At 40.0% G+C, this 27,333-nt stretch overlaps 1 protein-coding gene across 1 annotated transcript in view; it reads right to left on the minus strand.

Annotated features, from left to right (window-relative positions):
- Positions 1–22,692: 22,692 nt before the first annotated feature.
- Positions 22,693–27,333, minus strand: part of LOC109462481 (negative elongation factor A-like) — an 11,356-nt gene continuing 6,715 nt past the window's right edge. The window contains exons 4-5 of the mRNA XM_019759040.1: positions 24,479–24,564; positions 22,693–23,617 (exon numbers count right to left, since the gene is read on the minus strand). Of these exons, the coding sequence (XP_019614599.1) occupies positions 23,390–23,617; positions 24,479–24,564 (314 nt within the window). The 3' untranslated portion in view covers positions 22,693–23,389. The remainder of the gene's footprint in view (positions 23,618–24,478; positions 24,565–27,333) is intronic.

The following is a 27,333-nucleotide window of genomic DNA, read 5'->3' on the forward strand; positions in this document are numbered from 1 at the left end:
TATGGTCATTTACAAATTTAGAATTTGGATGTGCCAAAATATGACGCCTTATGAGTATGTTTAAAAGATGGAAACCCAGTCAGCCATGTTTGTGTACATTCTGGTATTTTTTAATGACAAACCTAGTGTGTGCTGTTTTGCTCTAATCATAAATTTACGATATTGAATCATATAACAATATTAAGTTTGGTCCAAAAATGTAACAAATGCCCCATGATTAAAACAGTGATGAAATCTGTGAAACGACAGGAACTGTTTATATATTGTGGTTGAAACAAATTTTGTCATTAGATTCCTGCTTTACAGTACACATTCTGCACATATTTGCTACAGTACAGGGCATGGGATATATATTCAATATGTAGTCAGTGCAAGGAGACCTCTATTCACCAATAACCTCCTTAAAGCTGCATTATGTAACATTGGGTGCTCCTCGCGTGGGCTGTTTTGGCGTCTACCATATGAATGTCAGAAATGTGCGTTTCAGTACAAGTTAATCTAATGTACAATCAAATGAGACGATCTAGACGCCCAATCAATCAAAAAAGTATCAAGTTTTGAGATGTTGTGTACGTTTTAAGATCACCTAATGTGATACTTATGTTTACTTTTTAAACATTAAAATTTAGTAAATGATTAAGATGCAAACAGCAGCAAGTTGTGTTTCTTATTCATGATCTTGTGGTTATCCCGTATGATTTTATGAATGATTTCATGTTTAAATGTATTAGAAGTAAGAAAGAATATCTGATTTGTCAAGCTTAATGCGAATGCCAAATAAAATCAGAAGTCGAATGTCATATAGTGTATGCTCAATTTCTGAACTCTGTCTACCAACCGTCTGATCCGACGACTCTATATCCATGATGATATCCAGTGCACGGTTTCTTCTTTTTTTAAGAAAAAATGCGCACTGCATTGTCATGTAACATCACTCCGTTGTAATCTCAGAGATACAACAATAAGAACACACTCTAGTAGGATCATTAACACTTTACATTTGTGATTTTCAATGCGTATACGTACCTTTAGTTATTTGGGGGGGGGGGCTTTGCATGGGGTTTGCATATTACTAGTATGTTTCTTATTACGAGGTGAATTTTCATGTGGGACCTGAGCCAGTGCAGCCTTATCAAAGCTCGCCTTGTACATGCCCCGCTCCCCCATCTTATTATGTTTACCGAAGGAAAACATTGTTTTTACTCAATTTCCTCTTCTCCAAACACTAACCTCTGACCTGGCCAATGACATGATTTGTTGACGTCTGTCACCATGGTGACTGGTGTTGGGTTACATAATGTTGCAAACTTCATGGTCTGCTCTGCTCCTGTCACCATATACTCATAGTACATGTATGTGAATGTGTTTGAGTAAATATTAACAGGGCAGACCATGTCCGAAGGTAAACATTATGCATTTGCTTTGCAAATGTTACTTCTCTAGTTACGAGGTGAATTTTCATGTGGGACCTGAGCCAGTGCAGCCTTATCAAAGCTCGCCTTGTATATGCCCCGCTCCCCCATCTTATACTAGTAGTATTGTCCATTACTGGCGACATTTTGTACTTCCACACATAAGCTCAGCAAGGCCTCCCACATGACTTCTCATATCAGATGCCCCCCTCCTCATAAGATGTTTTTTTGCACACAGTATTTTCAAATTATATAAAAAATGCATGGCTTTTTCAAACCAATCTTGTTTCATAGATGTGCTTTAGATAACGTAACGTCGAAATCGACTTTGTTTTCAAAATTTTAATTTTTCAGATCAGAAAGGGCCAATCACCTGAATTTGAATGCTTGCTGAAATATCGCATTTTTCAAAATTGTAATTTTGCAGATCAGAAAGGGCCAATCACCTGAATATGAATGCTTGCTGAAATATCGCATTTTTCTGCGAAACATACGTTCGAATCGCTGGCGTGGATTTTTCAAACCAATCTTATTTCATAGACGTGCTTTTGAAAAGCCGAAATTGGCTTTTTTTCAAAACTGTAATGTTTTTTTAGATCAGAAAGCGCCAATCACCTGAATATGTATGCTTGCTGACATATCTCATTTTCTAACAAAGACTCATTTCTGCGAAACATGCGCTCGGCTCGGCTCGCAAAGTGTGTGGGTTTTTCAAACAAATCTTGTTTCATAGATATGCATTTTGAAAACCTCGAAATTAATTTTTTTTTTCAAAATTTCAATGTTTTTTATTATGATAATGTAAAAGATCAAAAAGGGCAATTCACCTGAATATGAATGCTTGTTGAAATGTCACACGTCGTAGCAGAGACTCATTTATTTGTGCGAAACATACGCTCTACTCGCTGGCAAAGTTTGTAGGCTGTGACGACCCTTAACCACCCTTTAATAGGCACCAGCAGGCTGGACAGGCACGCGGCGCGGCGGCAGCATCGGGTAGGGATTACGTACCAAAGCCGGCGGTTCTGTGTGTAAAAATATCGCAGTCAGTGTATAGTAGAGGGGATGCATTCTTCAAGCTAACCGACATTTTGCACACGCAGTCGTCCCTCAGTAAGACACCCGGAGCCGCATAGTTCCCGTTTAGAACTTTTATTCAGCCTGTCACACGTACAGTCGCAGTTATAATTAGGCATGTCGCAGCCACAGCGCGAGGCCCTCTTGACTGGCGTTTACCAAGCAAAAGAGTCTGGCAAAGCATGCGGCAATAACAACTACGGAACGGTCCCGGACATGACAGGCGATACCGAGACAATGTATGTAACGGCAGGGCAGCCTGGCCCAGAACAACATGGACAGGGTTATTATCAAGACTTAGATCTGAGCAACGATAGTGGGGCGGTCTATCGTGGTACAGAGCAGTTCTACCAACAGGCTCGGAATGATCAGGGACAAAACTTGGATTTGGGTGAAGATACAGAATTCCCAGCGAGTCCAGAATTGACAGAAGACGATAAAGGTATGAGGATTTTTTTTATACATGTACATGTTTGTATATCTCACATATTAATAGTACCGTAGTAGTATTACATGTAAGATGTTTGCTCTAGGCCTAAACGTTGCGGAAACTATCAAAATGTTATTCCAAAATGATTTTTCAACCAAATGGAATGTACTTTCAAGCTATTCTTATGTTGCAACATTTTATTTTATTTCATTTTATTTTAATTCGATTGTGACGATACAATACACTGGCCACCCAGGCAGCATAGCTGATTTCGGGCGCCAAACAATACAAAGATTAAACATACACAATATAACATACTAACACAGTAAACTAACAAGTAAAGATTAGGCTAAAATTAATCAGTTAACAATATAAAATACAACCAAGCATAATAAAGTACTCAATCAAGATAATAATAGCAATTATTGTTTTGGAGGTCAGAGGTCAAGGGCAATTGAATATAATACAATATGTGAGGAAATATATACATGTATATCGTAAGATTGTAAAAGGTTAACTAATGCGGTACCACGGGAAGGGCCATCTAAACGTTTTGTGGTGGAAATAAATGTTTCAAGTGCCTCAAATAGTTGTTTGTTTGTGTGCATGTTACAGCCTGGTAGCCCCTGTAGTAGAACAGATTCGGTTAGACGGTGTGGTGTGAGTTGCTCTACTGTGGAGGTTGTAACATAGGTATAGATGAGTGGTGTGTGCGTGTGTGTGTGCGTGTGTGTGTGTATGCGTGTGTGTGTGTGTGTGTGTGTGTGTGTGTGTGTTGTGTGTGCTGTGTGTGTGTGTGTGTGTGTGTGTGTGTGTGTGTGTGTGTGTGTGTGTGTGTGCGCGCGCGCGCGCCTGTGTGTGTGTGCCTGTGTATGTGAGCGTGTGTGCGTGCGTGTGTGTGTGCGACATGCGTACATGTGTGTGTATGTGTGTCTGTGTGTGTGCGCGTGTGTGTATTTGCGCGCGCGCTTGTGTGTGTGTGTGTACTGTATATGTGTGTGTGTGTGTGTGTCTGTGTGTGTCTGTATGTGTGTCTGTGTGTGCGTGTGTATGTGTGCGCGCGCGCTTGTGTGTGTGTACTGTGTATGTGCATGTGTGTGTGTGTGCGTGTGTGTTTACATGTGTGTGTGTGTACTGTGTATGTATGTGTGTGTGTGTGTGCGTGTGTGTGTGTACTGTGTATGTGTGTGTGTGTGTGTGTGTGTGTGTGTGTGTGGGTACCTTGGAATATGGCCACTGCTGCAAATACGAGGTTTCTTATATGCCATTATATCGCCAATGCTCACTGCATTCTCACAGATTACGACAGAAATCAGGGACACAGCAATGCTTGTGCTCGGATGGACACGAATGACACGGAAAGCGAAGAAAAAGATGCAGAGGACGACCCGAAAGACCACACCTACAACAACCCAGAAAACCACACACGCAACAACCCTAAAAACGAAACACACAACAACCCAGAAGGAGGCCCCGAACATCGCACATACAGCCATTTGTCACAAGGGACGAAAGAAGACCACACGTATAATAACATCCCAGACCCAACTGACGAATCTTCACCCAGCAGGCCTGGGGATCAACAGAAGCGAGTGAGACGTCTGATCCCAAACATACTCTATGAAGACTCTGCTCAACATGAGGACTCCAGTAAGTGCTTTATGATAATAATTAACGATAACGTCATGATTAACAAGGCCACACCAATTTACTTTGTTGTTTCTCGGATTTTTTCAGAAAAACATATGAAGCGACAGGGCGAAAAAAAAAACATTCCAAGGCACCCCGTTATAGCCGGAAATGTTACGATATGAGCCATGAAGTCAACATACCAGACTGGTTTATAATTAAAACAATACATTTTGAACTTCTAATGAAACAAAGTTGCATGGTTACATTGTAAAAAACTTTGCTAACTAGGAAGAAAAGGACTTTCTTTAACCGTTGGGGCCAAAATATGTCTTTCATTGAGCATTTTGCAGTTGATTTAATTTTTTTTTCACAAATCAGAAAAAAATGGACAGGGGGAATCTGAGAAAGAACAAATTAAATTGGTGTGGCCTAATCATAATTTTTTTTCATTTGCTATTTGCAATGGTAACTCAGTAAAACAAAAACAAAAACGTAAACTGTAAGTAATGAATAAGTAATTATGATCTTTATGATCTATCTGATATTGCTGCGTACATTTACAACACAAGGGCTGACTTTTCTTTCGAGGCAGTGGCTAATGAACAGTTCCTCGTCTTAGAAATTGGGATTTTGTGATCTTAGTAGAAATGTAGATTTTGGATCGGAGGTCGTCTACATACTGAAATTTTTTGGAGGTTGTGGTAACTGTATAAATACATTTTCAGCCTCGTATTTACAGCATTTAGAAAAAATTGTAAGTTTCATTTACCACTGCACCCATTGCACAATACTTGCACCACCTCCCCCGAAACCATAACTTTTTGTACCGCCCCTTCCGTATTTCTAGTAGATGGGTTTTCTATTTCTTGTTAGTAAAATAACACACGCGCTGGGTGCTGAATGGATTTTGTGATGTAAGTAGAAAGAAATGAATAAACTGATTTGGCGACTAATCAAATCATACCACGAGGTTATTTTCCAGAAATCAAACGAAGCAATTTGAGGCAATCATATCGAAACATGAAAATAGTGTTTGGATCAAACGTCTCACATTTTGAAGCGAATGCAAATTATTTTTCAGTACACGAGCTGATGACAGCTTTTTGATACTGGACAACATTTTTTAATAAATGTAGGAAGACCAAGATAACAAGGAAAATAATGCTAAAACACTAACAAAATGCCATGCAACCATAGTATAATCTTCCGAAGAAAGTATCGTGAGTTAACAGATCATTATGAAATACAAAAGCTACTGGAGTAGTCTCTACCTATGCGGGCAAACCGGACTCTCTATTCCTCTATGGCCGGCCAACCCCCCTGGCCAGCTACATTCTTTTTTTATAGCCGATTTCTACTATTTATTTAAAGCCTGGTGGAGACTAACTGGAGTACGTTTCAGATAGCATCAATGTAACTGTCACTGATGAAGGATGGCGGACGTCTGCCTTCAAAGATTTTATCCGCTTGCTTTTATTTTTTTATTTATTTTGTACTAGTAAGCTATTGTAAGCTTTAAAGTTAGATGACTTATAGTATACAGTAGCTGTTTGTTTTTGCTTTTCTTCTTATACAATTCCCTATGTACTGGTAACTAGTATCATCCAATATGTTATATCATCCAGTGCATTTAGCTCGGAAGGGCATGGATATGCAATAAACATCATTGTCATTATACGTAGTATTGAATGTAGACAGTCTCAGATACCTTTACTTTTCTCATGTCATGCCCCGATGCAATCTCACCATATATAGGCCAATATATTTCTAACGCCATTTCCGAAACAATCAACTGATTTCTTACACATAACAATGGAATCAATTATATATATATATCCATTATACTAGTAATACTTAAGTATAGGACAGAGTAGTGTTTAGTTGTAGATTTATAGAACCCCTGTATAATGTTTGCCATTCCTTTTGTATACGATGTAACTTAAGTTCGATTCATACAGCATGTATGTAGTACTCTTTTACGCATTAGTTTAGATTTTAGATGTGTACCTAGTACCGCTAATTGCCATACGATGTATCCGTACATTAGTTGTGCAATAAACTTTAAATTGAATTGTATAACCTTTATCGTCGTAAAAGTATGCTCTTTTACAGGCAGGCGCAATAGCGCGGAGGACGACAACAATGACGATGACAGTGAACGACGCAGTTTCCTGGCCAGACTCCAACATGTGGTGAAGAATTCCCGGGTCCTTCTCGTCGTTACCACCGCCCTCATCACCACTGTCGTCATCACCGCAGTCTTTCTCACTTTCCCACCAAAGGCAACTCAGCTGCAGTCTAGCCCTCCATATTCGTTTCCAGGCTCCATCACGGTGTCGTCGACGACCGTCCAGCGTGACTGTGCCTCCGCCTGGCTGGCTGGCAACAGGACCACGGGGGTCTACACCATCACACCCCGGGATGGGGAAAGACCCCTGGAGGTCCTGTGCGACATGGACACGGCAGGGGGCGGCTGGACGGTGTTTCAGCGCCGGTTCGACGGCAGCGTGAGTTTCGACAAGCCGTGGCGCGACTACAGGGACGGTTTTGGCGACGTGCGTTGCGAATTCTGGCTGGGACTGGAAGCCGTCCACCAGATCGTGAGCAGGGAGACACACGACTTGCGGATTGTGTTAGGAGATTTTGAGGGGAGGGAAGCATATGCCGATTATAGCAATTTCAGCGTAAGTAGTGAGTCGGATGGATATAGACTTGGCTTGGGAGTATATTATAGCGGGACTGCAGGAGACGGGTTTGGTGTTTCTCAAAAATATAGTATGTTTGGCTCGAAAATATCGCATTACTATCACAAGGGACACACGTTCAAAGTTTCGAAACCAAAGCAAGGCTGGTGGTATCACCGTTATCATAGTTCCACTTTATCAAATTTGAACGGCGTGTATAGAAACGTATCTGTTTCCATTGACAAGGTTCCTGGCTCCATTCACTGGGTTACTTGGTCATATTATACCCCGAAGACTACCTGCATGATGGTCCGACCTAGCACATTCCTAATCTAAACAGCTGTAGAGATGTGTACGGGTTTAGGCACTATATGTACTCTCCAAGTAGAGGTTGTTGTGTTTTTTGCGTGTTTTAGTATTTTTTTATCGGGGTTTCTTTTTTCTGCACCGAAATTTATGGGTTGGGTGAAAAAAAAATTCAGTGAAAGAAAGAAACCCCGATAAAAAGTCTCAAAAATACGCCGAAAAATAACCCAAAACCCAAACTTCTACTTGGAGAGTACATGGGCCTGCCCCCCCTACCCCCCCCCCCCCCCAAAAAAAAGTTTGGGCAATCATATAAGTTAAACACCTAGCCAACTTTCTTTCTGGTGGTAAATTGTTGCATTGACGGGTTTGCATATATATCAATCTAAAACCATGAATATGTACACGTTTTCCTGGACAGATAAATTGTCATTCTTAACGTGCAGTTTTTGAGATATCTCCTGGGTGAAACGTGATGTCTATTAGTGTTTTACTTTCTGTATCTGTATCTGTATCTGTACATCCGGTATAACCGCCTTTCGGCGTAACACACCAGCTTCGCAGGCACGCGGCGCGGCGGCAGCTGGCTATATTACACCGATCGACTTGTTACACCTAACCCTTGAACTTCTAGCTCTAGACCTTGTTTAAAGCTATCTATTGACAATGCCCCTACTGTACTTGGTGACATGAGTTCCACTTTGCAATAGTTCTAGGAAAGAATGAATTCTTGAACACCTCAATCCTTGGTTGATAACACTGGTACTTGAAGGCATGGCTATTTCTTGTTCTCTTCTGGGCTGGTACAGGTACACCAGATGGTCAAGTCCAGACATGTACTCGTGAGGGTAGTATATTTGTGAATAGGAGCACTCGTGCACCCAACCTAAACAAGACTAACAATGAAAACATACATTGCCATGGCGACGGTGGTTGCTGTCAGGGTTATTGTTTGCATGGCACTGCCATCATTTCATGATTTTGAGGAAGACTTGGTACCTGTTAAGTCTAGACAGATACAGTGCACTCCTCCCCTGAGTGTATAGTGAACGAGCCCCGGGGTCACAGAAAGTATAGGGCCATCCGGGGCAGAGAGGTCTTCCCAAGGGTTTCAGGAATGTGGGCATAGATATGGGTCAGACAAAATGCCTGTGGACATTCCATTCCTGTGGACAAATGCGTGTACCATTCCTAGAATTCTTGCAAACTGCACACAATACTGTATCATTAGGCTCCTCCCTGAGACGTCGCCAAAAATTGGGTGCACAAAAATATCTTAGGTGCACCATATAAGATAAGATAAGATAAGTAGAATGTCAGCAAAAATTATATTTATGTTTCATTTCAAGAAAAGTGCTATAACAATGTTTGTATTATTCGTTCTGACAATTAGATGTTAAGAATATGCTATAACTACTATACAGTTATAACTACTACACATACGTTAAACCTAAGAGCACCCACAGAAAAAAACAACAACTAGGTGCACAGCTCCAAATTTGGGTGCACTAAGGTGCACACGTACATGCACCCAGTATTTCGAGTCCTGGACCTGCACCTAAATATTTTCACATGTACAGGTATTAGGCACACCTTCTTATCTATATAACAATGATCATTACTGAGTATAAATCTGTCAAATTCATTATCATTGATTGATGTATTTATCTTTCCTTTTTTTTAGATCACCCGAAGTGTTACTGATGTTTTAATATAGTTTCAGACATCAAAGAAGTGACCAAAGGATCAAGATGTAAATAGCAAAGAGTTGAGAGGAAACCATTCTTTATTTCTGTATTCTGGTTAGGCCACACCAATTTGATTTCTTGGTTAAAGGATTTTTCTAGAAAAATAACGGAGCGGGCGGGCGGGCGAAAAAAAAAAGGCCGAGGCATCCTATTATGGCCCAAAATGGTACGATAGGAGCCATGAAGCCAAAACACAAGGCTGATTCAAAATTTAAACAATGAATTTTGAACTTTTAATGATACCATTGCATTGATAGATGGAATAACTGTAACAACTACATGTAGGAAGAAAAGGACTGTTTTCAACTGTTCAGGGCAAAATATGAGCAATTTGCAGTTGATTCTGAATTTTTTTTTTGCTTTTTTGCAAATCAGAACAAAATTAAGTGGGCGAATCCGTTAACCAAGAATTTAAATTGGTGTGGCCTTATGTATGATATGTATGCAATGTATGATTGGTATTTTGTAGTCGATCACCCTGTCTTTTTCAATTATTATGCTCACCGAAGGAAAACATGTTGTTTTTGCTCAGTTTCCTCTTCTTCTCGAAACAGTGACCTCTGGCCTGGCAAATGACCTGATTTGTTGAGGTCTGTCACAGTGGAAACTGGTGTCGGGTTACATAATGTTGCAATTTTATAGTAGGAGGGATTTTGACTCCTGTCACCATATATGTGAATGTATTTGAATAAGAATTAACAGACCATATACGAAGGTAAACATTATGCATTTGCTTTGCAAATGTTACTTTTCTAGTTGTATATTGTAACTATGTTATAGATTTAGCTGTTGTTTTGTGACTCTGTCAACTATGTAGGTATATATGTATTGTATGTATGAACGAATACCAGGAAGACTAAATGGTTATTCTAATAAGGTTTCAACAAAGTTTCAAGTTTGTGTGGACTGTTTTACGTAAGTAGATTACAATCGCACTAATAAAATTTCACTTGTATGTAATTATGTTTACCGAAGGAAAACATATTGTTTTTGCTCAATTTCTTCCTCTTCTTCTTCTTCTTCTTCTCCAAACAGTGACCTCTGACCTGACCAATGACATGGTTTGTTGACGTCTGTCACCATGGTGACTGGGGTTGGGTTACATAATGTTGCAATTTCATGGTCTGCTCTGCTCCTGTCACCATATACTAGTAGTACATGTATGTGGATGTACATGTGTTTGAGTAAGAATTAACAGAGCAGACCATGTCTGAAGGTAAACATTATGCATTTGCTTTGCAAATGTTACTTCTCTAGTTGTGAATTGTAATTGCATGCTGTGTAACTATAATGCAAGTATACAATTCAGCGCCCTTGGCGGCGCTGCCATGTACTTGAGATTTTTACGATGAATCAATAAACAAATGTTACTATTATGATATATTTATGAAATAATATTTCATAGTGCTCCATTAAGCTTGGTCAATGGTGATCTACTTTCTGTACATACACTTTCTGTATAATAAATGTTTCATGTCTGGAAGAAATCCGTGTTTTTCTTGTTCCTGTGTAAACCACCAGTACATTATTACATTATTTGCATGTTGTCGTTTAGAAATGAAGCGTGATTGTGAGCGTGCAATCTTGTAAACCAAGATTGTGACCAGGCAAGAGAGAACAACGGCATCCGGATCCAAAAGTTGCGCTGATGAAATTTTAGCTTTGGAATAGTGACCGCAAAAGTCGCTAAGATTAATTAAGTGCCCGTCACCAAATCAAGAATTACCTTATATCATCCATACAGCTACAAAATGACACATTACAATATGGTTGCATTCATTGGTACGGTATGAAAGTACTTGCCCATAATTTTAAACAGGAAGATATTGTACGCCAAAAAGCAGTTACTCAAGCAACTGGATATGATTTTGAAAACGTCAGACGTTTCAGCTAGTATCCACTAGCTTTAGTCAGTGACTGAGAGACCAGAGGGGAAATGCAGGTTTATAAGCACAACCTATTGATTGATATGCAAATAAAGTGAAGAAAAATTTTTGTAAGTCGAAAATGGAACAAAAGTCAGACAATTCAAGACAAGATAATGCAAATTAGTCAGAAAGCTCCTGTTATACAGAACAGGAGCTTAAGTGTTGTCTGTCCTCGGGGCTGGGAGTGCCAAATCCCAAGTGCCGGAAAGATCGACCCGTAGCCCCCCTTCCCTGTTGAGGGTGGGGTTGTACATTCTTTCATATATGGCCTCTTTAACACCCCGTTCCCACCAGCGTGTTTCACCGTCTTATTGGGGGATATTGTGTTCTGTTATCATCCCCCCCTCCTTTCTATCCATGCGCTGATTTCACCATAAGGCCATGTAGATTTGTTTATATGGATGACATCCTCTGGGAACCCTAAAACTGACGCGAGCGTCCAGTATGGTTGAAAACTTTTTTTTTGGGGGGGGGGGATGGACGAAAATTCATGCGCGCGTGGATGTCATCGATATAATGGTGGAAAGAGTTCAGAAGCTGTGCCTCAGGATTTGCGGAGTTCCCCGTGGATACTTGCCCACTCTCGAGTCCAGGAGGAGGGAGGCATCACTGAGAGAACCGAAACGGATTCTACAAGAGCAGACCAACCCCTGCAATGACTTTATCCCACCAAGAGAGAACACTGTATATAATCTTAGGAAGAACAGCAATCAGTTTAAGCTCCCATTAAGCCGATCGGACAGACACAAAAACTCCTTCATTGTGAGAGCCGTAAAAGACTTGTGATGTGTATTAGACATGTATACATATATATTGTATTTTAAACTGAAATTGTACTATTTTAACCTACGTGCTCTTGATGTTGATTTTTAAATGATGATGATGTTTTTAATCTATTGTGATGATGTTTGTATGTTGTATAACTGTAAAATGTCAATGCAATTCAGACGTGCCCGAAGTACTTCGGCACGTCTGCCATGTTGATATTTAATACAGATTTGATGATTTGATGATAATCAAATCAACATGACTTTATTCATATCTAGAATTCCACGATCTCATACCTTCGCCAAATGATGTTAATCCTTTTAACTGGCAAATTATAGATTAATCCCCCTGATTATGCAAAATAGGATCCTCATTTCCATGAATTATATCAGTTGATCATATTCTCCACAAAAAGACAGTCGGATCTTAACAAAGAAAGCTATTCTAGCATTTTTCTCCTTAATTATGCAAATGAGGTCCTTATTCGAATATGTTATATTTCATGATGTTCACATTCACTTAACTTTCAAGTACCCAAGGTATGAAATTCCAGACAGTTACCATTCCTGACTTACAACATTTTCTCATTCACTATGTAAATAAGGTCCTAATTAACATAATCAATATCTGCCTGTGTTTCCCTTATTCTCAATTACATATGCCACAAGCTTGAATAGTCCTATCATGTAATGCAACTGACTTATAGAATTTCCTCATAAATCATGCAAATTACATCCATACTTGTAACATGATTATATCAAGCATCAATTAAGCTAGCTATATACCAAAAATCATGAAGATCCGTCAACCGGTTCTTGAGTTATCCTCTTTTGGAATATTATTAAACAAACGCCCCTGCAGTTCAGTAGCAAATTGCTAGGGAGTTCAATCTTACGTCACTTTTTCCCCAACCCAAGAGCTGCCTATCACTCAAATTTGGTGACCCTAGCATGTCTATGTCATGAGATATCAAAACCAGAAGTTCAGCAGTAGTAGTATAAGAAGCCTCTAGGTTGCCCCTAGTCATTTATTAGGTCTCATCAAGACCTACCCACCTACCAAATATCAAGTCAATCCATCTAGGCCTTCTCAAGTTATCGTGTTTAAAGAAGAAGAAGAAGAACTTTATTGCGCAACAGATGTAGCGGGTACAACGTATGGCAAAATATACATACATAGTTTGTGGTGTTAACATACACATATGGTGGTGTTGAGAATATCTAACAGTTCTACTAACTGTAATAGGAATCTGGTCTGCTTCATAAACAATGTATAACAAAAGAGAGACACTAATTATACTAATCTAACTCTATTAATACAATGCAGTAATAAATTGTGTCAGGAATTAATTACGTTTTCTCGTTTTGTCATGGAATTGTGTACAAATTGGCCTACATAAGTGGAAATGTTGACAGGGCATGATAGTAACATATAGAATATCTCTGTCTTTGTATGGGGTAGTGTTATTTGGTCTTACATGTAATATGTTGTAACAATTTCCGTCGGTTTTCATCATAGGTTGGGCAATCTATTATCAAATGTAATTCGTTTTCAACGCCTTTATGACACGTGGGACACGGTCTCTCATTGGCTGTTACAGACACACACACACACGAACGCCTCTGAAAAACATTACCTTCTTGGCGAAGGTAAATACGCAAGGCAGCCTTAATTCGAAGAGCCATCTTGCGGTAAATTCTCAAAGCGCAGACAAAACTGCCATGTTGGCTTGAAGACCTGTCCGACCACATAACTCGGCGGCACTCCGCCCATACGTCAGGTAATTGGCCGGCACGACAACAGCAGATCTAAGGCGTGAACTGTATTGGAGCGACCATACTGGCACACGAAATCCTGGCTTCGGAAAATTTGGGTTTGAACCACAAACCAAGGAGGACCTTGCCCTTATAGTGGGATATCGAACTACATGTAATAGGTGTGCAAACCTTGCAACTACCAGTGCGGGAAGTTACGTGGTTCGTGATCTACTCTGCTGTGTAAACAAACAGTGGGGTACCGGTGTATGTAGTAGTACTACTGGTTATTTATTCTGCCACGATCTGCATAATCTGAAGGACGTTTCGTCTGTTTTGATTCCGTGCCATGGTCCTATTACATGATATACAGGTACGTTTCTTACGTTATTTTCTAAAAACATTCTACCTCAATGTTTGGACGAGATATTATCAGTACATTGCCAAAGGCAATATGCTGTAAATTATTTTGCCTAGTCTTGTCAGAAAGGTAACTGTTTTAGGTTTGGGCTTGGTTTAGGAGCTGTGGTGTGGGTCTGCATGTATGTTGGTCAACGTCATATTTTGGGTAGTTGAGGATAATCTTTTATTTCATTTCATATTTTAATATTTGGTATGTGGGTAGCTGTTGTGGAAATGATTGTAGAGTTCAAAAATGTTCGATCCCCTGGCCTTTTTGAGCGGAACTGCAGTGGGTTGTTTATGCATTTGTTGATTCTATGTATATGTTCAACATAAATCGAGAAGTTGTATATTTGGCATGTGGGTATAGCTGTTGTGGAAATGATTGTAGAGTTCAAAAATGGTCGATCCCCCTGGCCTTTTCGAGCGGAACTGCAGTGGGTTGTTTGTGCATTGGTTGATGTATGTATGTGTTCAACATCAATCAAGAAGCTGTAAATGGAATGTGGGAAGCTGTTGTGGAAATGATTGTAGAGTTAAAAAATGGTCCCCCTGGCCTTTTCGAGCGGAACTGCAGTGGGTTGTTTGTGCATTGGTTGATTGTATGTATGTGTTCAATATGAATCGAGAAGTTGTAAATGGAATGTGGGAAGCTGTTGTGGAAATGATTGTAGAGTTAAAAAATGGTCCCCCTGGCCTTTTTGAGCGGAACTGCAGTGGGTTGTTTGTGCATTGGTTGATTGTATGTATGTGTTCAACATAAATCGAGAAGTTGTAAATGGAATGTGGGTATAGCTGTTGTGGAAATGATTGTAGAGTTCAAAAATGGTCGATTCCCCTATCCTTTTCGAGCGGTACTGCAGTGGGTTGTTTGTGCATCGGTTGATTGTATGTATGTCTTCAACATAAATCGAGAAGTTGTGAATGGAGCTAAATGATATCTGGTAGGTGAGTAGCGGTTATGAAAACAAAGTTGAAATTTTCAGACCCACTCGTGCGTATATTGAACATCTAGCGTGTGTGAGTTGTAAGGCCACAGCAAGTAAATTTCATAGATGACACAAACTCAAAACTAATGCGATCGGGCGAAACAAAACAAGGCGGGCGAAAAAAAAACAAGATTCCTACATTTTCAAATTTTGACATCATAAACCTTGTTAAACAAAAAATGATACCTGTATTATGCTAGGTTAACTGTCAACTATTACAACATCCATTGTCAATGCAAAATAAAAGTTTTCAATTATTGTACAAATGGCTTTGATTCAGTGGGAACATCACATACAAAATCAAAAAGCATCACTGCATCAAAGTAAAAGACAAAACAATAAAAACAATAAATCAGAGCATTGTATACATATGTCTCCTTTCTTCATATTTATCTGCCATCCACCTTCCGGCATGGCAGCAGACATCTTTGCCCATTTTCGGCATGGTGATCACTGTCAGAAGGCAACAAAATTTCTTCTTTTTTTCCAAAACCAGGCGAAAATCAATGCGCGCGGTGATGTCATCCATACAAATTACTTGCTGTGGCCTAATGCTGAATCAAACCTTTATAATATTTATCAAACTATGATATTTGATCCAAACAGGACTGTGTGATATTTTTGCAGGTGCATGAAGTATTTACAGCACCACTTTCAGTCAAGATGTAAATGAAAATTTCGTTCAAACCTTCACATATTGGCAAAAATATAATCCAAACCTTTATAATGTTTATTATGTTTACCGAAGGAAAACATTGTTTTTGCTCAGTTTCTTCCTCTTCTTCTTCTCCAAATAGTGACCTATGACCTGACCAATGACATGATTTGTTGACGTACAGTATGTCACCATGGTGTCTGGTGTTGGGTTACATAATGTTGCAATTTCATGGTCTGCTCTGCTCCTGTCACCATATACTAGTAGTACATGTACATTGTATGTGAATGTGTTTGAGTAAGAATTAACAGAGCAGACCATGTCCGAAGGTAAACATTATGCATTTGCTTTGCAAATGTTATTTCTCTAGTTAAACTATGATATTTGAATTAAACAGGACTGTGTGATATTTTTGCAGGTTAATCCTGTATTTACAGCACCACTTCCAGTCAAGATGTAAATGAAATTTCGTTCAAACTTACTCAGACTGACAAAAATGAGAATTGACGTCATCATCTACGTCACGATGTTCAGCGCGTGCGCAGTGCAGCAGGCGAGCGCGGCGGACATGCCGGCATGTGAGGTGTTTATTTGTTTACTTATTGTTTACACGTACAAAAAAGTTACATACATGTAAGCAAACAATAACAATAAGAGAAGATGCGGGGTAGGCCAGAAACCTAGGTGGTTTTTTAAACAAAGGTAACTATGATTCACGACAAAACATATTTAAATTAAACATCAAAATTAAACAGTGAAATAATTGATTAATTAACAAAATCAAGACACAGAAATAATAACTGAAGTGTGTAAACTAGTTATTACATCTACGAAAAGAAATTAAACAAAAGTCTTTTTATTCAGGTCGCTGTTGCAGAAATAAACTGATTAGATAATTAACATAAGAATTAACGATTAAAACAAATGATTGAAATACAAGGAAAACAAACAAATCAGATTGTAGTGGTACCGGGGTTTTGTAAGAAAAAGTTTTTAAGATGTTTTTTTTTAAACAACAGGAATTGACTGGCAGTTTTGTAGCAGACGATGGGGCCTCTATACGCCATTGAGAATTGTTTTTGTGTGGATTTAGTCTTGATCGGCCTTAATTGGTTATGTTGTCTCGTATTGTGGTGCGTCACGTATTAAGGTGTGCAAGTGTCACGTGACGCAGAAGGAAGGGTCGGTGGACTGCCGGGATAGAAAGCTGCTGTCCGTGCCGAGCGGCATGCCGGGAACAACCACCTCCCTCCGGCTGGAGAAGAACCTCCTCACCTGGCTGCTGCCCGGCACCTTCCAGGTAAAACTCCAGCCAATCTTTTTTTTTTTTTTGCAACATATAATGACAAGACATGGTGGCGACACACTCAAGTTACACTTATATTCATGTCGCCACCAGACAATACATAATACATACGACAAGCAAAGCACAGATAACATTGAAATCGAATACTATGATGAATCAATGGACAGGTGAAACAGATATATAAAAATGTTAACGGATTGATCAATAAACTATGTTACAAAAAACGGTGAGAAGGCAACAAAATACCTGGACATGCTGTAATATTTGAATATTGTACGTTGTTGAGAGAAAAGAAGAACCATTTAAAAGAAAATGTAGCAGAGTATCATCAGAAAGATTATCCAAAGTAGTAGAGCCAATCAGCGTTATCAAGTTGTCAAAAAGGATATTTCGTTGTTGAGTGTAGTTAGGGCAGTGTAACAAAAAGTGACAAACATTTTCACAAGGGTGACCACAGGAACAAGCTGGACTTCAAACTAAATCTAAATCTTATACAAAAGCCAATCTTTGTGGGATCGTGTGGCGTATGTAGCGGCAGAGTGTTCGACTCGGAACCAAGAGGTCCCGGATTCGAGTCCTGACATGCCGCCGATCTTGTGCCCTTATGCGAAAGGCACTTTACACGACTTTCCTCACTTCACTCAGGTGTAAATGAGTACCTTTAGGTTCGGCCACACCCCACGCACGTTAAATAACCCACCGCACTTATCGAAAAGAGCAGGGGTCCTTCCCGGTGTGAGTGGTTCAAACCTTACAGTCTGGTCTGGGGGTTTACATCTTTGAAGAGGTGATACGTAGTCACCTGTTATGTCAATCATTTCACAAATGTGGTGAATCGTTATAAAATGAAATAACATTTGCAAAGCAAATGCATAATGTTTACCTTCGCATATGGCCTGCACCGTTAATTCTTACCCAAAACATCCATACATTGTGACAAGAGTGTAAATCTTGCTATAAAATTTCAACATATGCATGATGTAACCCAACACCAGTTACCATGGTGACAGACGTCTGGTTCAGGTCATTGACCTTATTTGTTTGGAGAAGAAGAGGAGGAAACAGAGTAAAAACAATATGTTTTCCTTCGGTAAACCTAATTATCATTGCACCTCCCAGACCCTGGACAAGCTGGAGTCGCTGGACCTTCAACACAACCAGCTGCAGCGGATCGACCCGGGCGCGCTGGACGGCCTCCGGGCGCTGGTCAGTCTGGACATCTCCTACAACAAACTGACCAGTCTTCCCGCAGGCGTGTTTGTCAGTCTGACGTCACTACAGGTGCTCAAGGCGCAGAGGAACCAGATCGTACAGGTTTGTCAAACTTCAAGGTCAGATAGCAAGGTCAAAGCATAATCTGCATAATTTTCATGGATGACATCAGCACGCGCATTACGTTTCGCCTGATTTTATGGGGGAAAAGAGTGGCCAACATGCTGAAAATGGGCAAAGATGTCTGTTGCCATGCCGGAACGTTGATTTTATGTTTTGTCATTTACTTTGATGCATTTCATTCCTTTTATACGTGATGGTGACTATATATGATGTTCCCACTGAATCAAAGCCATTGGTACAATGACTGAAAAGTTTTATTTTTCAAAGTTGTTTCAGGGAGAAATGGATGTTGTAATGACAGTAAACTTAACACAATATAGGTATCATTTCTTGTTTAACAAGGTTTATGATGTCAAAATTTGAAAATGTAGGAATCTTGTTTTCTTGCCCGCCTTGCATTAAATTTAGGAGTCTGCGGAGGATGTCATCCATGGAATTTAATTGTTGTCGCCCAAGTTTTTCCAGGTCTGCCACGTGTATGTATACATATGTCTCCCAAAGCTTAATAGTATGCTCGATGATTTGCCCTATAGCCATCTAATTAATAAGTTTGTTGATCATGAACCGCTAAATAATAGAATTGCTAAATCCTTCCACAGGTAAACATAGAGGCCCTGGCCGGTCTGGAGATGTTACCACAACTGCAGCACGTCTACCTGGACAACAACCTCATCTCTCACCTGCCGTGCGAGCACCTTGACGTCGTACCTGAGCGGGTGTTTCTCCACTTCGGCGGGAACCCTCTTCACTGTGACTGCCTGGACGTGGTGAACCACCCGCCGTGCCTCACGCGGGACAACCTGGTTGCCCAGTGCGCGTCGCCGCGGCTGCTGGCCGGACAGACGTCGGGGCACCTCCAGAAGACGTGCACGATGCTGTTCTGGAGTTTCCTGGCCTGCGGGTTCTCCGGTTCGTGGTCCTGGGCGCGTCCCTGATGTACGTGTTCTCCCGTAGGACTAAACGTGCCGTGTGTAATCTGTACAGCTGTAACTTCAGATTCGTGCATCCAAGGAGGGCAACCCCTGCCTGGCAATGAGCCTGTCATCCAGCGTCAATGGGCGGAGGATAGCCTCCTGTGCAGGCTCCGGGGCGGGTGGGAATTTCGATACAGCGTTTTGAAGACCCGTAAATAATTTCATCAGGTTGGTAAACGACTGAATAGCAAAGTTCTTTGATCACAACCATTTATTTTTCACTAGCCGACGTTTCGATGACCTTCTGTCATCTTCATCAGGGCAATACTGACTGGTTTACTGTGCACTGACGCTAGAAGTTACTTGGTGCATAGTGCACTAAAGGTGTTACATAGTTCATGGTGCACTTAAGCTAGTTTTTTTCTGTTTACAATACATTCCGGAATGTAGTGTAATTGTGACATACATACTAGGCATTGTTACATCATAGGGAAATATGCGGTTCCAAATGTAGTGACAATACTGAGCTATCACAGTCCCAAATAGAAATTATTAAAAGTCTTCTTACATATGTATTGTTAGGAATCATAATAGTTACAAACGTCTAGCGTCAGTGCACAGTAAACCAGTCAGAATTGCCCTGATGAAGATGACAGAAGGTCATCGAAACGTCGGCTTGAAAAATAAATGGTTGTGATAAAAAGAACTTTGCTATTCAGTGTTTTGAAGAGTTTTTAACGCGTTATTTTAATATTCGGCCATCCTACAACCAGCCACGTGGGCGGAATGGAACCTTCTCTCGGCGGCTGGTTGTAGGATGGCTGACTATTAAAATAACGCGTTTAAAAAACTCCTCAAAACGCTGTATCAAAATTCCCACCCGCTCCGGAGCCTGCACAGGAGGCTAGGCGGATGAGAACATGTCTTTTTTTTATCTGAGAAACGCTACGACTGCCACTTCGGATTGCTACATGTACATGCAAAGGGGTTGGGACTTGCTGTGCAATTTTTTTTAATCACGTGATTATGACGTAATTTAGCGTCCGCCATATTGGTGGGTTCAACCAGTGTGATGAGAGAGGAACATTAGGACAGAGCTGTGTGATCTTTTTACTAACTCATGTTCTTTAATTCACTAGTTTCCCATCTCCAGAATGCATTGCGAAAACGGGTCTAAACCTCATTTGCATAGGACGGGAAGGCATCGGAATGATCCTGTTGACGTTAAACAGCTTGTTTTTCACTGTGTTTTGAGGTGTTGGGGCATTTTATGCTCAAGGTTAATTAAATTACTATTGGTTGAATCTGACAACAAATTGAGAATTATTTTTTTTGGAATGAATTTTTTGTAACGTTATAGTAGTAACGCTATATAATGCTGTAACGTTACAAACCACATGTTCCAAGTTGAAATGAACACAAACTTCATTATCTATTTGCTGTTAGATTCGACCCATAGTAATTTGATTAATGTTAAGCATAAAATGCCTCAACACCTCAAATCACAGTGAAAAACAAGCTGTTTATTGTCAACAGGATCATTCCGATGCCTTCCTGTCCTATGCAAATGAGGTTAGACCCCCTGTTTTCGCTAAGCATTCTGGGGATGGGAAACTGGTGAATTATTTAGTGCAATTTGCTTTCTGGTAGGTGCCTTCTTGGCTGCTGCTGTAAGAGTTTAAAGAATGCTTGGTATGTAATCACTAGATCAAGGATTCATACCTTACCCCAGCACATTGTCTCTTAGGCCACAGCAAGTAAATGTTATGGATGACATCCTCCGCAGACTCCAAATCTAATGCGAGCGAGCGAAAAAAAACAAGATGGGCCGAAAAAACAAGGTTCCTACATGTTCAATTTTGACTCCATCATTGTACAAATGGTTTTGATTCAGTGGGAACATCACATATACACAGCCAACATCACATATCATTGCATCAAAGTAAGAAACACAACATTAAATCAGAGCCTTCTCTTGTCTCCTCTCTTCATAGTTATCTGCCATCCACCTTCCGGCATGGCAACAGGCATCTTTGCCCATTTCCGGCATGTTGACCACTGTCAGAAGGCAACAAAATGTCTTGTTATTCTTTCCAAAATCAGGCGAAAATTAATGCGCGCTGATGTCATCCATAAAAATTACTTGCTGTGGCCTTAGGCCACTATAGTAGTCACTACAATATCTATCTCTGTACTGTCAGGTTCAATAGCATTTAGCCTATTTAAACTGCACTACTGAAGAAAGGTGTATGCATGTTTAAGGCACAGTGTAAGGGCTTTAAACAAAGTTCGCCAACGTTCCAAGAGTAGACGGGTCGAATTCCGTGAACAAGGTTGATGCAGTCAACCGAAAATTGACTGCATCAACCTTGCAAGTCCCAATTCTGTAATCTAAGTGTCCAGGAAGTTACAGCTTAGTCTTATTTCATAAAGTTTGCCACATTTACATGTAGGTTCATAATACATGTACTTTAATAAAGGAAGTTTATTCTATTTCTAAGTAGTTAAATTAAATGGAGTAGCTTTGTACCTACTCGAGTGTCTTGTACTCTTCCATCTTACAGTTTTTTTAATCTCACAGGGTGACATCAATCATAATGTTACAGGTTTTTAAATTTGCTCATACATGTATTAAGATATACAGATCACACTGTACATGTATTTCCGTTTAAATTTTATCCTTTTGTACTGACCCTACTGCAAGAAATCTCTTTCTTCTCTGAGACTGGACAAAAATACACAATTGTCATGATATATACAGTTGGTCTGTATTTCTTCAGTCTCTTCCACTTTCAATTTATTGCTCATCTTGAACAATAAGTGGGCATTGTCATGTATTGATGAACATGAAAATTTAGCCTGACTAAACCTCACTTTTTGCTACCTCTTTGAGCACTGGACAAAGAGCTGAAATGTGTACAGGCTAGAGCTGTGTACCGGTACGCAGTACCGATACTGTACCGGAAAAATTGATTAGGTACAGGTCCAAAATACCTAATCCCTCAGTACCGGTACTGTACCTAAACAATTTCACACTAATTTTATGCCTATTTGTGACCTCAAATGTGTAAATAGCTGGTCCACAATGGGTCCCTGTGTAAGGACAGTGTGTTCATGAAAACAAAAACAACTTAGTTTTGCCTATATTTTATCTGAGCATTCGCCATAAACAAAGAATAAACCTTAACTATCAAGTTTATTTATGTTTTTTTGTTATTGAAGGAGTTCAGAAGAGCATATAAATTGGTCAAATTGTTCAGGTACAGGTTCAGGTCCGGACCTGTACCTAAACCTGTGTACCTGTACCTGTACCTGTACCTATAATTTGTTTAGGTACACAGCTCTAGTACAGGCTAATGCAGACTGACCTTTTACTAGATGGGAGATAGTTTGTTATTATGACCACAGTTCATCTGTGTTGGCTACATGTTAAAACGTAAACATATATGAGCTGGATCAAAAGTTTTATCTTTAAACGAGATAGTTTGCTATCCATTTGAAGAAAAACACAGATCACATCCTTGGTATTTCTTCAGTCTCTTCTACGCCTGTTTTTTACTGTTGATCTTGAGTAGCAAGTAGTCACTATCATCTAATTTATACATCACAGTACAATCATCCTTTAGATGGTGCAAAGTTTTTTTGTAAGAATTTGGACTGGACAGAAATAAAGATCACACGGTTGGTCTGTATTTCTTCACTCTCTTCTATAATGAATGGTGCGAAGTCTTTTTTAAGATGGTGTGAAGTTTTTTGTAAGACACTGGACAGAAATACAGATCTCACGGTTGGTCTGTATTTCTTCAGCCTCATCTATAATGGTGCAAAGTTTTTCATAAGATGGAGCAAAGTTTTTGTAAAATGGTGCGACGCTTTTTTCATAAGAAACTGGACAGAAATATAGATCACACGGTTGGCCTGTATTTTTCCGTTTGTCTGCATTTTTTCAGTCACTTCTATAATGGTGCAAGGTTTTTCGTAAGATGGTGCAAAGTTTTTTGTAAGACGGTGCGAAGTTTTTTTCATAAGAAACTGGACAGAAATACAGATCACACTGTTGGCCTGTATTTCTTCAGTCTCTTCCACTCGCCCGTTTTGTAGTTCATTTCGAAGAGCGTATCCACGACCATGGTGGCCTCGCCGGTCCCGTCCGGTTTGGGCACGCTCTCCGTGTGTTCGCTCAGCTTGATGGTGACGCTGTCCCCCTGCTGAGGACACGGGTTCTCGCGGGAACCCGCCATGAAACCCAGAATCAGCGCCTTTTCTGGACGTGTGACCTGGAAAATAAGGAAAAACAAGACTGACAATGAAAACATACATTGCCATGGCGACGGTGGTTGCTGTTAGGGTTATTGTTTGCATGGCACTGCTATCATTTCATGATTTTGAGGAAGACTCGGTACCTGTTAAAGTCTAGACAGATACAGTGCACTCCTCCCCTGAGTGTATAGTGAACAAGCCCCGGGGTCACAGAGTAGGGCCATCCAGGGCAGAGAGGTCTTCCCAAGGGTTTCCAGGAATGTGGGCATAGATGTGGGTCAGAGACATGCCTGTGGACATTCCATTCCTGTGGACAAAATGCCTGTACCATTCCTAGAATTCTTGCAAACTGCACACAGTACTGTACCATTAGGCTCCTCCCTGAAATGTCACCAAAAGAGTTCATGACCTCATACCTCAGGCCTCAAAATACTGGGTGCATGTACACCTTGGTGCACCCAAATTTGGAGCTTTGTATCCAATTTTTTTCTGTAGTTTCGTAGGTTTCGTAGGTTCACTTATATAAAGATGTTCTATGTACATGTATAGTAGTATACAGAATATTCTTAACATATAAGTGTGAGAAAAATAATAAAATAATTGTAGTAGTACGTTTCTTTAGAAATAAAACATAATTTTTCTAACATTCTACTTTTTTTATTCCAAATAATGAATTTTGAACTTTTAATCAAACTACTGCATTGATAGATGGAAAAAGTGTAACAACTAGGAAGAAATGGACTTTCCTTAACTGTTGGGGGTTAAATATATATACATTTTTAAGTTGATTCAGAATGAGAAATTTTTTTGTTTGCAAATCAGAAAAAAAACGAAGAGGCAAATCCAAGAACCAACAAATTAAATTGGTGTGGCCTAACCTTGTTTGAGGTGCGGAACATTTCTTGTGCTGCCAGCATCTGTTCCCGTGTCAGAGACAGACCTTTCTTCTGCTGCGACTGAGAGGCTGTTGGGGGGTTGAATCGTTTGTTAATTTGTTTGTACACAAAAAGGAAATCGATCTGATTCACATACATTCATACTAAATTGTGTAAGTAAACACAACTTAAATCAACACATCACAATGACTATTATTTACAATACAAATTACAACAGACTTTACGGAAAATTTTACTGTCACTTTCAGTGTTCTCGCCAGGCCTTTTGAGCATAGGGGCCCCCTATGCTGTAATTTGGACCCCCTATGCTGTGATTTGGACCCCTATGCTGTCTTTCAACCAGCATACGATAGGGGTGTTTACTGGGGGAGAACCTTCATAAATCTTGGAAAAAAAAACTTTAGAATGAAGTTGTAACAAATGAAAAACATTAACTTCACTAAATCTGACCCTGAATAAGCGAGAAATAGTGTCTCAGGGGGTTATGAGTTTGAAATTTTTTCGGCCCAAATGCGTGACTTGTGCCGCGAAAGTTGTCTTTCTGTACCTTGCCCCTATGCTGTGAAAAAATCCTGGTGAGAACCCTGACTTTAGTTTTTTCAAGACAAATGACTCATTATTACAAACCATGAATGAAATTTCTTTTTTTTTCTGCATACTAGTACCTGCACTGGTGCAGATGACATTGAAAATTACCTACACCAGACAAGTTTTATTTCCACCAATCAGAATTTAGGCCACACCAATTTAATTTCTTGGTTAACGGATTTTTCCAGAAAAATAATGGAGCGGGCGGGCGAAAAAAAAATAAAAATAAAAACAGGCCAGGCATCCTATTATGGCCCAAAATGGTACGATAGGAGCCATGAAGTCAACACACCAGGCTGGTTCAAAATTTAAACAATGAATTTTGAACTTTTAATGATACCATTGCATTGAAAGATGGAATAACTGTAACAAGTAGGATGAAAAGGACTGTTTTCAACTGTTCAGGGCAAAATATGAGCATTTTGCAGTTGATTCTGAATTTTTATTTTTATTTGCAAATCAGAAAAAAATGAAGAGGCGAATCCGTTAACCAAGAAATTAAATTGGTGTGGCCTTAGGAAGTATGGATCATACTTAAGTGTTCAGAAACCATTGCCATTATTTCTTTTATACTTCATATAGGTGGTCAATGCAGCAAATAAAAATCAACATACATCTATACTGAATCTAGTACATGGTGCAGGTTAGGCATATAGATATCAACTAGAGAAGTAACATTTGCAAAGCAAATGCATAATGTTTACCTTCGGACATGGTCTGCCCTGTTAATTCTTACTCAAACACATTCACATACAATGTACATGTACTACTAGTATATGGTGACAGGAGCAGAGCAGACCATGAAATTGCAACATTATGTAACCCAACACCAGACACCATGGTGACAGACGTCAACAAATCATGTCATTGGTCAGGTCATAGGTCACTGTTTGGAGAAGAAGAAGAGGAAGAAACTGAGCAAAAACAATACGCTTTCCTTCGGTAAACATAAAAATAGCTGGCAGTGCACTATGGTGCTTCACACAGACTCTATGATTTTTGTTTGTGTTGTGTTGTGTTGAAGCAGAAGTTTGATTCTCTACAAGACACAAACCTGCAGCTGCAGAGGTGGACGGTGCAGCAGCTGCTGCAGGTGTTTCGTACTGCAGGCCTGCAGGCTGCTGCAGGGTTGGCTGCTGCTGCTGCGGCTGCTGCAGAGTCGGCTGCTGCTGCTGCGCCTGCTGCAGGGAGTGCTGGGTGGTGGAGAACTGCGGGGCCTGCAGCTGCTGCTGTAGCTGCTGCTGCAAATTCTCTCTGGCTGCAGCCACTGAGTTAGGCACTGCAGTAGAAAAAAAACAAACTCTGGCCTAAGTATTTCTACTACCTGGGTTTATAAAAGATTTGCATATCAGGCTACAGCAATTTGATTTGTTGCTTCTTGGATTTTTTCAGAAAAAAATATGAAGTGATAGGGCGAAATATTTAAAAAAAGCAGGCCAAGGCACACCATGATAGCCGGAAATGTTACAATATGAGCCATGAAGTGAACATACCAGGCTGGTTTATACTAAGAACAATAGATTTTGAACTAATGAAACAAAATCGCATTGTTACATTGAAAAACTTTAACAACTAGGAAGCAAAGGACTTTCTTCAACCGTATCAACAGTATCTAGGTCACATCAATTCAATTTGTGGGTTCTCGGATTTTTCAAGCAAAAATAAGAAGCGACAGGGCAAAAAAAATAATAAAAACAAGGTTAAAATGCATCCTAGGCAACTACTCTGATGTCCCGATTAAACGTACCGGTACGTTTATTTTTTTCGGCCCGAACGTCCACCCGGTACACTCTTATTAGGGACGGTACGTTTATTAATTTTTGGGAAAAAATTGTCCATACGTACCGCACCATCAGCAAGTGGCCGGCGGCCGCAAAATTCGGCAACACGTCACAGATAAATATTTGGTACATGATAGCGGCATTTCCCATGAATATAATGTATATTATTTATTTTTCGCCTGCTAGTCCATTTTTAAGTCCCAAAACGTCTGAAAAAGCAAAAATTTGCCCACAAACCCGAAGGGGGAAGCGAGTAGCTAATCGACGTATTTAGCACACGGCGGCCGCAAGTCCTTGTCAAAATCGGCAACGCGGCAGAATAATGCCTGGTCCATTTTAGCGATATTTACCATGAAAAAAACATATGTGGTTTATTTTCCCTCTGGTGTTAGTTTTTAGGTCCCGAAACCCCTAAAAAAGTAGAAATTTGCCCACAAGACGGACGGCCGACGTGGGGAGGGCGCCTAG

The sequence above is a fragment of the Branchiostoma belcheri genome, unplaced genomic scaffold, assembly GCF_001625305.1.
Source record: "Branchiostoma belcheri isolate BF01 breed outbred unplaced genomic scaffold, Haploidv18h27 scaffold117, whole genome shotgun sequence".
NCBI lineage: Eukaryota > Metazoa > Chordata > Leptocardii > Amphioxiformes > Branchiostomatidae > Branchiostoma > Branchiostoma belcheri.